General features: G+C 40.6%; 1 protein-coding gene across 3 annotated transcripts in view; it reads right to left on the bottom strand.

Moving 5' to 3' along the window:
* Positions 1–9,944, bottom strand: part of MAMDC2 (MAM domain containing 2) — a 99,013-nt gene extending 89,069 nt beyond the window's left edge. For 2 of the 3 annotated variants that reach the window (XM_067568858.1, XM_067568859.1), the window contains exons 1-2: positions 9,770–9,944; positions 9,248–9,361 (exon numbers count right to left, since the gene is read on the bottom strand). In XM_067568858.1, coding sequence (XP_067424959.1) covers positions 9,248–9,361; positions 9,770–9,800 — 145 coding nt within the window. In that variant the 5' untranslated portion in view covers positions 9,801–9,944. The remainder of the gene's footprint in view (positions 1–9,247; positions 9,362–9,769) is intronic. The other variant, XM_067568860.1, reaches the window with a different exon arrangement.
* Positions 9,945–13,423: the final 3,479 nt, after the last annotated feature.

The following is a 13,423-nucleotide window of genomic DNA, read 5'->3' as shown; positions in this document are numbered from 1 at the left end:
ATAGGACACTTTCAATTTAGTTCACCTAAGCCTACAAATCAGTCTCTAAGATCCACAATAAGAGCAAATAAATTCTGATTAAACAACGATAATAATGTTTATTACCTGTGTAATGTAACATGTTTCACACCTTCAGGATCTGGTATTACCAGTAAGGTGCAAACTGATTACTCTTAAAGCCGTAAGCACTGGTTTCTTCCCCACAAATCCTGGCCTAGATTCATTTCAGAGTTTACACTGTGGAGACCCACACCAGTGGAAATGTCACTCAGGTATTATTCACTCAGGTTGCAGCCTCCCCTATGCTAACATGGCTTTTAGAGAGTATAAGCAAAACCCTAAAAGTGAGAGATGCTAGCTGGCAAGGCAGTGTGGGTAAAGCAGCCAGCAAGTACCCTAACTCAACACCTCCTTTCTAAGGATTCTACCAGCAGAGATATTGTAGAAGTCCTGTGCAACTTAGATCTATCCCTCAGTGGAAAAATCAAGTCAAGAATGGAGGCAAGCCCCTGATCAACCCACCTCCTCTCTCTGAGCATGAATCCCTGGGGAATGTAACAAGCCCTAGTGACAGTGGGGGCATTATATCTCCTGGAACCAGTTTTACTGAATCTGACCCCTATAGCCCAAAGTTCCTAAATATAAAGTCTCTGACAGTCTTCCGCTTCACAGTGCCATTCCCACAGTGGCTGGCAGGGGAACCTGGGCCCATGCCCACCACTCGAGATTCTGGCTCAGGGACCCTCAACACAGCAGCCGCCGCCAAGATCTGTTCCCTGCACCTTGCTACCTTTCTCTGAGCTGTTTCCATAGCTCCTGACCTTCCCCCACACCTCTGAGTTTGCCAGTCTCTTTCTGCTCTCTTCCCAGAGAGTTACTAAAGCCTTTCCCACTTTCCCTCTCTACTTCAAATTTCCTGTCTTTTGTAGAAGCCCAGCCTGTCTCTCACAGGTGAGTTTCTCTTTAATTAGCTGCCTCCAGCCTAAAGCTCCTTGCTTGCAGCCTAATTAGTTGATTAGGCCCACCTGGCCTAATTCAGATCTTGCAGGGCAGGGGGAAGGGGGCACACCTCATCACACCATGTACTCAGAAACGTGCAGAAAAAAAACTCCAAGCATCTACTATGTGGTAGAGAAACAATACTTATCTTAGTTTACATGTTTAATAATAGCATATTTTGCAAAACTGTGGCATTTTGCAATGTAAAGTCATAAGGCAACTGCATTAAGTTTTACAGGATCATGTGACAATGGTAAACAAAATCTCAGAAGAAGTTGCTTTGTTCTAATATTGAATAAGGAACTTCATTAGAATAAATAAAAACAGTTTTATTTATCCATGAAGCCCTCTCTCTCTCTCTGCTTTATTACAATGATTTGGCCTCTAGTACCTCTCCCCCGCCCTCTACTGCCCAGTTTCCTCCTACAGACTTTGCAAACCAATGTACACATCTTCACCTTATGCTGTTAATTATATAATCAATTATAATCTTTCCAGTAATTTATACAGCCATATTAACCTATTTTAATTGTTTTCTGTTACAAAAAGTCACAAGAGAGACAAGGTGGGTGAGGTAATGTCTTTTATTGGACCAACTTCTATTGGTGACAGAGACAAGCTTTTGAGCTTACACAGAGATCTTCTTAAATAACGTCAAGCATTTTGGCACATGCTTCAGGAATATTTAATAATCAAGATCTTTAAAGACAGCTGTCACACTTATCTTGCAGCCATCCTCAAGGTTTTAGTGTGAACAAGCTAAAATAGATTCTTGTTTCCCCAAACACTTAATTTGTGACAACTGAAAACGAAAACATGATCCTGATAACTGTATTATATTGTGGAGGAGAAGGCATGCTTTGAAACTTGTCTCTCATATTGTGATGCACTGATAGCAATTTGGGATTGATTTAAATGTACTAGAACAGATGGAAAACCAGCCTTATCAAAGGTTTCACACATTGTCTGTTGCTGATGCTAAGAGTGTCTTGTGTATGTAAATAGTACTACTTTGTTGTTGTTGTTTTCTGGGAACTGTATCTGAAGCTGAGCTAAGAATAAGTTAACAACTGTAACTCAGAATCAGATTGAGAAAAATTCTATTGCACAGAAACCGAGAACAACAAATGATATCTGGGCAAGTGTCAGACTTGTTGCACACCAGATAAACACACAACAGGTGAGGCTGCAGACAGGCATCAGGCACAGCAGTACTTGGTATATCTGCACTGCAATTAAATGCCCGCAGGTGGCTGTTGCTAGCTGACTCAAGCTCACAGGGCTCGGGCTCACAGGGCTCGGGCTAAGAGGCTGCTGTTTAATTTTGGTATAGATGTTTGGGCTCAGGTTGCAGCCCTAACCCGAATGTCTACACCACAATTAAATAGTCCCTTAGCCTCAGCCCCTCAAGACCGAGTCAGTTGGCACAGGCCAGCCACTGTTTTTTAAATGCAAGATAGACATTGAGCTGCAAGTCAGACTGGAATGTGGTTGCAAGGACTGAGTGAGAGAAGAGAAAAGCGAGCTGCCACGTGGGGAGGAGGAGGAGCAGGGCAGACTAAAGAACTGAGCTGCTAGTCAGAGGGAAGGAAGAGAGGGTCGAGCAGACCAGTTTAGGCCCAACTGACAATCAGAGGGGATGGGCCTACTTGATGTTGGCCACACAAACAATGTCTAGAAGAAGGAGGTGGGCTCAGGAAGGAATTTACAGCTGAGCACACCTGAGAATGAACCTATCTATGTTATGTATTTTTCTGCTACAGTTCTGTTCACTGGAGAGGGCAGAGATTGGGTCTGGGCTTTTCAGCTACAGCCAGGTAGTCCAAATGGAATTATTTTTGCCAGAAAGGCAAACAGTTTAATTTTCCAACCAAGTCAGAGGTGGCTATGTTGCAACTCTTAGAGTCCTACAAACTTGGTTGCTTAAATCTTGGATTAAGCATACACTCTCTGGGTAATGTTACAGATATTTTATAGAAATGGTTGTATAGTATGACAGGAAAGTGTCCTAGATATGTACTACAGACAGCTAAAATAACTACTGTGCTAACAGGTCTGCAACTCAGCAAGAGAATGCATATATCAGCTTTGAATTGCCTTTGCTGACATAGTAGACTCAGAGTCTGGAACAGCTAGAGGTAACATAACAGAGTAGCAAAACAGCTAAAGATGTTGTGGGGACCAAGACGTAAGAACTCAAATCAAAACACATAGGCCTGAATTTAAATTGTGAAACTGTGAACATAGGCTAGTCAAATGGTGGGCAGGTCAAGTTTAGACAAAATGTTACATATGAACAAAAGAATCTCTATATTGGGTCATGCCAATGGTACATCTAGCTCAGTATCCTGTCTTCTCACTGTGGCCAATACCAGGTGCTTCAGAGGGAATGAACAGAACAAGCAATCATCGAGTGATCCATCATGCCCTGTTGTCCACTCCCAGCTTCTGCCAATCAGAGGCTAGGAACACCAAGAGCATGGGGTTACATCCCTGAACATCTTGGCTAACAGTCATTGATGGACCTATACCCCATGAATTTATCTAGTTCTTTTTGAAACCCGTTAGAGTTTTGGCCTTCATAACATCCTATGGCAAAAGCTTCCACAGGTTGACTGTGTGTGGGTGAAGCAGTACTTCCTTTTGTTTGTTTTAAACCTGCTGCCTGTTAATTTCATTGAATGACCGTGGTCCTTGTGTTAAGTGAAGGGGTAGATAACACTTCCTTATTCACTTTCTCCACACCAGTCATGATTTCAGTCAGACTTCTATCATATCCCTTATCATTTTAGTCATCTCTTTCCTAAAATGAAAAATCCCAGTCTTTTTAATCTGTCCTCATTCGGAAGCTGTTCCATACCTTAATCATTTTTGTTGCACTTCGCTGTACCTTTTCCAATTCTAATATATCCTTTTTGAGATGGGGTAACCAGAACTGCATGGAGGATTCAAAATGTGGGTGTACCATAATGGATTTACATAATGAGATTATGATATTTTCTGTTTTATTATCTATCCCCTTACTAATGGTTTCTAACATTCTGCTTGCTTTTTAGGCTGCACATTGACCGGATGTTTTCAGAGAACTATCCATGATAACTCCAAGATCTCTTTTTTAAGTGGTAACAGCTAATTTAGACCCCCTCATAGACCCCCATCATTAGATCCCATCATGTATAGTTGGGATTATTTTTTCCAATGTGCATTACTTTGCATTTATCAACACTGAGTTTCATCTGCCATGTTCCTCGTGTTGTTGTGCATTATTTGGTTCACAGCCTTGTGCTTGCTATTCTAGTTCTCAAAAAGATTATCCTCATTTAAAAAAAATTAACTTTATTTTGAAAAACATTTTCTATTGTTATTTAAGTCCCAAAATACATCAGCAACTTCAGCTCTCTGAGACAAGATCTATTTCACATATATCCTGCCATGCATACTGATTTGTTTATTAAACCAACATTCAAATACAGTCATTTGACAGTCACCCATTTGGAACATACTACAGAATCTGAGTCTTGGATTGAGATAGCTCAAGTTGTAGCATTCATAAGGGGATCAAGACAGTAAAATTTGTGCACACATTGTAATTCATTGTGTACTTTATCTCCATTCTGACTGAAGTCTCTCTTTTCAAAGACAGAGTCTCCTGCTGTGTGAATTTTTGCAAAAAAATAGTAAGTTCCATTCTGGAAACATAGCAGCTAAAAACAATCCTGCCTTTATGCCCAAAAATGTATCTGTAGAGATGTCAAATTTGAAGGGGTAAACATTTCTGGGGCTGTGGAAGCAAAGCAACAGAACAATGAAATCTATATTCTTGAAGCTGCCATTGACCATACGAACGCCAGATTTCCCAGGCTACAGCAAGCACCATTCACATAGCTCCAGTAGTTCAACTCCACTCAATTCATTATGGAAAAGTACTAACTGAAAGTATACTAGCGAACAATACAGCTAAGTGTAGATGAGAGCCCTACATCAATAGTTGCCTATAAAATCGCTGCTAAATACCATTACACCCACAAATGCCAGTGCACATGCACATTTAACGAAGTGTTTAACCACCAGACTATTTGCTTTTCAGAATATATTGCTGTTGATGGGAACAATGTTCTCATTGACATGGCGCTCCGCAATGGTAACACAATGGTAATCAAAAGAAGCCCACACCAAAACATGCCCATGCAATACAGCACAGTCCAGGACTTGGTGCAGATATGAGTCAATGGCCCAAGTGTGGATGCTTTTCAGCTCTAAGTTATTCCCTGCCGACTTGAAGGGAGACCAGGAACAAAACATACTCATGGACACAGCCATATTGAACGCTCAACAGCAGGAGCAGGCAGCACTAGTGGTGGACAAAACTAGTGCTATTCTTGAGAAAAATATCAACAAAGAAGTGGTTCACAGGCATAGAAAGGATGGACCTTGATTCTTGAGTCTAAGGAAACTATGATTTATAATTTTGCTATGACATGGTGTTCTTAGGGCCAGATTACAACTAGCCCTTGTGCAGATTAGTTTGAGGGTTGAGGCAAAAGAGGCCAGAAATCTTATCCCACTGCATCATCTGTGCAATGCAACTACAACTGCAGTCCCTGCACTCTTCTGATTTCAGAGACTTTTCCCTTCTTGCATTTCAGGTGGGCCTATAGCCCTGTCCTTACCGCTCCAACCACAATTGCTGTCTGGCCATGGACGGGGCACACCCAGAACTTTCCTAAGCCACAATGTGTCTTGGAGCTCCCACACAGTCAAGGCAACTGTGCACCACACCTAACAAGGACTTGCGATGTTGAGTCACAGAGGATTCTGCGCAGTCACTGAGGAAATAAAACTCTCTTCTGCTTAATGAAAACAATTATATTTAAAATAGTATTTTCTTTAATAAACTTCCCCTTCTGCCAAAACGTTATTTGTAAGCCTAAATTATTTGTAAATCCTACTACACTATCGTTAAGGATTTGTAATATAGGTAACAGTGCCCTTCACTTGTAGGGAAGTCTGATTTCATCAGGAGATCTGCTAACGTTATAAACCATAAGAGTAAAGCTCCAGGGGTTTGCTCATATTATCAGAACCTCAGCATGGAATTACAGACTTGATCAGAGATGCCCTTCAGGGGTCTGCAAAGCCAATGGCCACAAAGTATCTGAATATAAATCTGGTCTGAATTTGACCGCAGAATGCTATTTGTGACAAATATTACTGCAGTAGTGAAACAGTGAACTCCTTAACTAAATATCACTCGTACTGATGAATATGGAATTGCCTTCTGTCTTTCTCATAAAGTAATAGCTCTTGTCCATGGAGAATATTTGCCTCATGTCCTGAGGAAGAGTTTTATGTAAATTCCTCTTCAGAGACATAGTGCATGCAAGGATATTTATGGTAAAATGGACTTTTCTAAAGTTATTGAAGGTCACTAGCATTTTGGCTGGTGCATACAGCTGAATAATCATATTTAACAGTCACATAGCTCATTACATCTTTGAAGCACTGTACAGACATTAGCTAATCTCTTGGTCATCAGTTTATATTTGAAAACAAGGATTACATAATCCAGCCTTTTTGCCATGCAACAAATTCATAATTGTGTTCTTTTTCATGTAGCTAGCAATTTATAAACATTTTTCACTAAGTGCATCAAGTACACATTGTCCCACATTACCGGACATTGTACACTCACCTCTGTAGCTGGCTGACATTTTTTTAAAGGAGGATTTGTAATATTTTGAGCCAATTTTCATTTTTATATTATTCTTTAGTCAGTGATTTTTAGCAATACATAAGAATAGTTTGTGGCATTTTGGAATGTAACATTTTAGTAGTAAATGACCTCCCCAGAATACCTATCAGACAGAAAGGGCACCTTGCTGTTTATAATATTGGGCCCCAATCCTGTATATAGATCAACCTGTGTAGGGCCTTAATCCCACACAGAGTGCCACTGAAGTCAATACAGGTTTATTTAGGCACAAGAATCCATCCCATTAATCCAATTGCAGGACTGGGACCTTACAGCCCAGTCTTACAGTCCTTTCTCAAATACAATTTCTGTTGACTTTAATATTAAATATTTCAGTTTGATTTTCCAGTTGGACTTTTGCTAAAATTTGGATGGCAGCATCAGTCAAGCACACTTGTCAAAAGATCAAATAAAAAGTTATTTTAAATTATTTAAAATTGTATGGTACTCAACATCTGTTCCAACTATCTCAATATGATACTTATCTATTTGAACAAAATTGCCCCACCTCAGAACTCTTAGTTAAAGAGAAGCCCAAAGCATTTCAAAGGGCAGTTGAACCCATGCAACCCCACTGATCTAACTAGAAATACACAAGTATAAACCAGAGCAAAATTTGGCCCCTTAAGTACACATTGGCTTCCTTGGCAGCTGGGCAAAAAAGTTTCAAGTATGGAGTGGAAATTTCTCAGTGGGATTTAGCTATGCACATATCACCTCAACTGCTTGGCATGATACCACATTATTGAGAGATTTATAGGATGAAGAACTGAAAAACTTTAAACAGCAAGTCATGTGGTCCCTACAAGGATATATTCTCCAGAGAGTAAACACTACTTTAAAACAATACAATATTTTAAAGCAAGCCCAAAGAAGTGAAGCAATTTACAGTTAAAGATGCCATTCCTATTCTTAACTTCCTTTGTTGTGCCAGGAAACACACAACTTATGCACACAGTGATCAGAGACACCTGCAAAAATCAGTTCCAAGTAAAAGTGTGTTTTTATGTATTATGGAGTAAAACAGTATCTGAGGCAAACAGGTTTTGCACACCTGAGCGCTAAAGTTGGATAAAGCATTTTTAATTAGTTTGGTTACAATACTGAATAAATTTCAGAGAAGCCAATACCCTATATGCCAAATGTCACCTGGAATGACTTACTACCACTGAGCTACAAACTAACGGAAATATTGACAGAACTCTACCTATTAAAAGTATTAGTACACCAACTGTCCCCCCCGGAGTGAACTTTACAACCCAGTTATACATTCTTTAAAAAAAAACCACTCATTTCCGGTGACAGAAGTTTAGATGTTCAGAAAAAATAAAGAGTGCTCCAATCAACCAAACTAGTGCTCTGTGAGCCCGAACAGTGTGGCTGGCTGTTAGTGCTCCAAGTTGGTTTCTTTTTTTCTTTTAAACACCATAATATTAATTTACTCTACATCTCACACTGTTACCCCAGCAGATGTTGCTGCCAATGTCTCTCTGCCACTCTGAGCTGAATCAGCACTACTGTACACAGGGTTTCCTGTCAATCACTAAGAGGATGTGCTGCTTCCAAAAGAGCCAACTCAATGAGGCAAAATGCTCACAGAGTAGTGGAGGCAGAGAGACTGTTACACTGCTTCCAAAAAGGGATGGACATCCATTTGGCCCTTAGAAGCGGCATTGTTTTGTACTATCATTTTAAATAGTTAGAGGGGGACTGGGAACAGAAAGAGAAAATCTTTTAGTAATTGGAAGGCTGAAAGGAGAGAAGACATGAGGATTTATCCATAGGTAACTATACTCACCACTTTATTATACCTAGACCCTGTCTTGGGGATTTATATGCCTGCCAAATACACAGCTAATAGGGCTTCCTTTTATTATGTGAACCCAAATTCAATCCTGTGCAAGATGTATCTACTGCCATACCCCAATATAAATATTTTCACTTCTCAGTTATACCCAAATTGTGTTCATTATATAGAGAGCAACAAATTCTGCAATCATTACTCTGGCAACACTGCCTCTGAAATCCATGGGAATTTGGACTCTCACATATTTTCCCAGCAGAGCTCAATAATAAAATGTCAAAAATAGTGATTTAAATTTTTTCCTATTCAATTGTAGGTACCACACAATGGGCCAAAGAAAATATCAAAACCTCAACAACACTTTGCAATCATATATTACTTTTCATCCAGGTATCTCAAAACATTTAACAAACATTACTAAATACACCTCACAAAAACCCTATGTAGTGTCCATAGTAAAGATAACACATACAGACAGACATCACTTCTCTTGCAACAGAAATGCAGCCACTTCTGGGATGGAATACAGTATATGTTTAATATAAACAGCAATACTACATAGCAGTTTCATACATTTCAGATTCTTGATACTTTTTTAGTTTATTGTAGCCTAGGTATAGAAATGTATTTGTTCACATTATATCATTTTTAAGTACAGTGTGTCACTGTAAACAACAAAAAGCCACTCTTACCTTCTTCATTTAAAATCCATGGCAAAAATGTAGGGTCTGATTCATAGCCACAAGTGCTGTCTTCAAAGGCACAAGACCCAGCAGAGAGCTCGACAGCTCCAGCAAACAGCAAAACTGGAGGGACAAAGAGAGCTCTGTTCACACAGATAGCATTGCATTGCACTCAGAATGAAAAGAATTGTGAGGGAAACCACATGCTCCTCCGCAACTTGGGCAAACAGGCTCAGGCTCATTCAGCCATGGAAGCAACCAGGAATAAGGGTAGCTGATGGAACCTACTGCAGGCATCACTCCTCCTTTTTTTGCCTTGGTATCACAGCTTAAATTATAGCCCTGACAGAGAGATGCTGCCTGACTCACACCTTCCAAAGTGAAGCTGCACAGACAGAAGGACCTTTACAGGCACGTCAGAGCTTTCAGAAGCAAACAGCCCACAAAGCGAGAAAGGGATTAGCAGCAGCAGGGACTCAATTTGCTGGTCTCCCCAACCAACCTCTCTCCCCATATTGGGGGCCCCCTTACCTTGCGCAGTGAGGAGATACAGCAGGAGCATAGTGGCCCTTCACGTGAGGAAAATAATACAGCTCTTTAAGGTTGAACTAATAGAGGGGAGATGGGAGGGGGAGACGTGAACCCGCCAGTCTATGGCAAATAAAAACGTCCAAAGCAGCAGACAAGTTTGTTCAGTGTACGTGTGAGTGTTTGCACCCAGCCTCCTCGTGTCCTCAGGACAGGACACCAGAGTGAAAGCCGCAGCAGCAGCAAAGATGAGCTGAGCTTGGACAGGCTGGGGGGAAAACCTGCCAGCTACATAACTGGTCCTCGGCTCAAGCGGGGATAGGGAGGGGCTACTCCGGGGCTCTGTGTTCCTCAGGCACGGCAGCGTTCATCGCCACCCACGCTGTCAGCCGCTCGCTCACTGCTCGACTAGAAAGGGCGGGTAACTCGTGCAGCTTAGGAGGTCTGCAAAACGGAAAGGTGGCGCGGGGTTCTGCACGGCTGCGACGGTAGGTAAGCTCACTGCACACCGCCCGACTTGCCGCAGCTGCATTCACTGACATTACTCTGATGTCTCCATATCTTGTTAAAATGGGACCTGTCATTTAGGCTTTTTCTCCTCAACATTAACAGTACTGGAAGACGGAATTTCCTTACATTAGCGTATTTGAAAACTCTCTACATTTTTAGCAGAGGGGGAAAGTTTTTTCCTATTCAGCACCGTTGAATGTTTCCATCTGTCTATGCTGCTTACCTCACATATGCCAAGAAGTTATACGCACACACTGGTAGCATGTTTAGTTGCTAATAACACTTTTATGGTGTTACACTTAAGTTTTTGTTTTTAAATGATGTTTCCTATGGAGAAATGATACAAGCCATACAGCTGAATAGATCGTAGCCAAACATTATATCAGAAAGATATGAGCCATCAGACGTAATAGCTAATTGTGATTTATGTTTGTTGTTGCAGAAGATTTGGATGTATGTCAGATACAGGAGCATTCTGGGACCTGTAGTTCAATGACCAAGCCAGTATAACACAGACTAAAATCCCTTTACTTCTGTTTTAATCAGTTTTACATTATACAATCTTAGTTGCAACAACAGTTGTTTTAAAACACAGATGTCTGTTAAAAGATTTGAAGCCTCAAGTCTGGGAGGCATGTGATTGGCTGAGAATCTCAGCTTTCATCTGGAAAAAAAGTAAGATTCTAGCCCTCATAATTGTGAAGAGAAGCTTGGAAATCTGAACTCCAAAGGTACACCACCAAAAGATAAATAAGAAGCCCCTCAAAATCTTTGTTTTAAAAAATCTCATGATTTTAAAGATAATCTCATGATTTTTTAATATCTGACTCATGATTTTTGAACATTTGAACTTGGTAATACAGTACTGAGTCTACTATATCAGATGTAAATCTAGACACATGGATGCAGACACTTCTTCCTGAGTTTCTTAAAGGTGATGTACAAGTATATGGGAAAAATATATAAAATAACATTTATGTACTAAACACCTCAAATACCAAGAGGTAAGGGTGGGGGCTTTCAGAATAAAATGCAAATCACAGCTCACCTGCTCCTGCTCCTTCTCCGAGTGGTGTCCTAAATTCTTCATAACCAGGGTGTAATCCTGACAGAACAGCACCCGCCTACAGGATTCAGGTAAGGGCAATTTGTTTGTTTTTGCAATATGAGGCTGTGCATAGAAATTATGATTCCATTCATCCTGCTGACTGGATCATTAAACGCTTCTTTTTTAGTTTTCAGTTTTTGGCTTCCTACCATATTTAAATTTGCAAAACTGTAATCAGACATCTGCCTAGAAATAGCCCTCTGTGGTGTAAAAACACTGTATATCTTTTAACTGTAAAATGTGCAATTCTGCCATCTTCATGCTGGAAATTGGATACGAGTTATATGACAGACTGACAATGTCCTGTAACATTCTGAACAAATCTGCTGGAATTAAAATAAACTTTACTGAATTAGGGTTAATGTCTTTGGGGTACATTGTATTAAAATGCAACTGAGTAAGGGTTACTGTGGTACTGCGTGTATCTTCTCTAGTGTAGGGTGGCGGAAGGGATGCTCGTGTAATTCTTCTGTTATCAGCCCTTTGAAGCCACTTTCCACTCACCCCAGAGAAGTCTGCATATACTAGTTCAAACTGGATTCTCCAGGGATCAAAAGAACAAAGAAAGGGTTTTTGGATAAACAGCATGATTTTTAATTGACTCAGGGAGTATCTTCTTCCTGCTCCAGCAAATGGACCGGAGCCCTGGACCATGGAGGGCCTCAATCCTTAGAGCAGGGTTGGAAGGACTGGGTGTTTGTTCTGAGCTGAAGCTATAATGAACTTGTAACCACAATGAAACTCCTTGCTTGGGAGGTTGAAGAACTGCTCCCACCAGAATCTATGTTAGGGTGAACTCTGATAAGCTTATTAGCGTGCATGTCAGTTCTTTTATTGTTTTTACTATGTTCTCTCTGTAATGCTTTTTACCTTAAGAATAAAGTAGGGGTGTATAGGAAGTGCTGTGTGGTAGCTTATAACTATAGCAATTTACACTTGTTAACCATCTCTGAAGAGAGAGCAAGCAGGTATCCTTGGGCAACCTGTCTGTGCTAGAAGTAACACAGTGAAGGCAATGAAAGCAGGGAACTGTGCAGCCTGGAGATGTGGGTCTCCACCCCGAAAGGCAACAGCTGGGGAGCTGGAAGCCTGAGCGTAGGTGCCCTTGCTGAACCACTGAGGGAAACACAGATGCAGTTGCCTCGAGCTGTGACAAGTGGTACTATACATATAAGATTAATTATAAATTTGCCAGGAAAACCCTAGCATCTTTAAACTCTTTCTAATAATGAATTATTAGTTTAATAGGAATTGTTATCTACTGGAGGATAACATAAATCAGACAAATCATTAAGAAAACTTCAGTTAGAGGGAGATTCCAAACAAAGAACAAACCCAACTGAGGCAGTAGTTTAATTATTAGAATTCAGAGTATAGTGAAAGACCTAAATCCTGTTTACCTTACTTATATCCTAACATGAAGTCAGCTAGACTGCATATATGAGTAAGGAAAGTAGGATTTGTCTCAAAGTCTTCAGGCTTATTTCAGTTCCCATGAAAACCTATTGATTAAACAGGTAAGTCTTTGGAGAAGGATGATGACCCTTAGACAAACACAGGACTGAGACTCAGGAGACCTGAGTATTATTTCTGGCTCCGACACAAATTTTCTGTGTGACCTTGAGCATGTCACTTACTGACTCAGTTTCTCCATCTGTGAAAAGGGGATAGTAATATACCCCTACTAACAGTGGTGTTGTGAGAGTTTATTCATAAATGCTTGTGAAGTGTGTTGAATTCCTCAGACAAAAAGTGCTCTAGAAGTGCAAAATATCCTTAGGTATTACACAGGTTTTGTCCTTTGTTAATCTAATCTCTTCTCTGAAACTGATGTAAAATAGGGATGGGCCTGAACCCACCAAACCTTGCATCTGAGCTACTAAACTACCTTCCCCAAAATTGGGCTGCAAGGTGCAGAATCTGAACCCAGATCTGGATCCACCTTTTGCAGCTGGCCTAGTTCTCTATAGTGAGGTGAACCAAAGCCCTGCTCGCAAAAATACACAAACTTAAGGGGAAGGGAGGAATAATTCAGAAAT

This window comes from Emydura macquarii, unplaced genomic scaffold (assembly GCF_026122565.2).
Source record: "Emydura macquarii macquarii isolate MOO-44397 ecotype Brisbane River unplaced genomic scaffold, CSIRO-AGI_Emac_v2 contig_2897, whole genome shotgun sequence".
In the NCBI taxonomy this organism is placed as follows: domain Eukaryota; kingdom Metazoa; phylum Chordata; order Testudines; family Chelidae; genus Emydura; species Emydura macquarii.
This window is presented reverse-complemented; position numbering and strand designations above follow the sequence as displayed.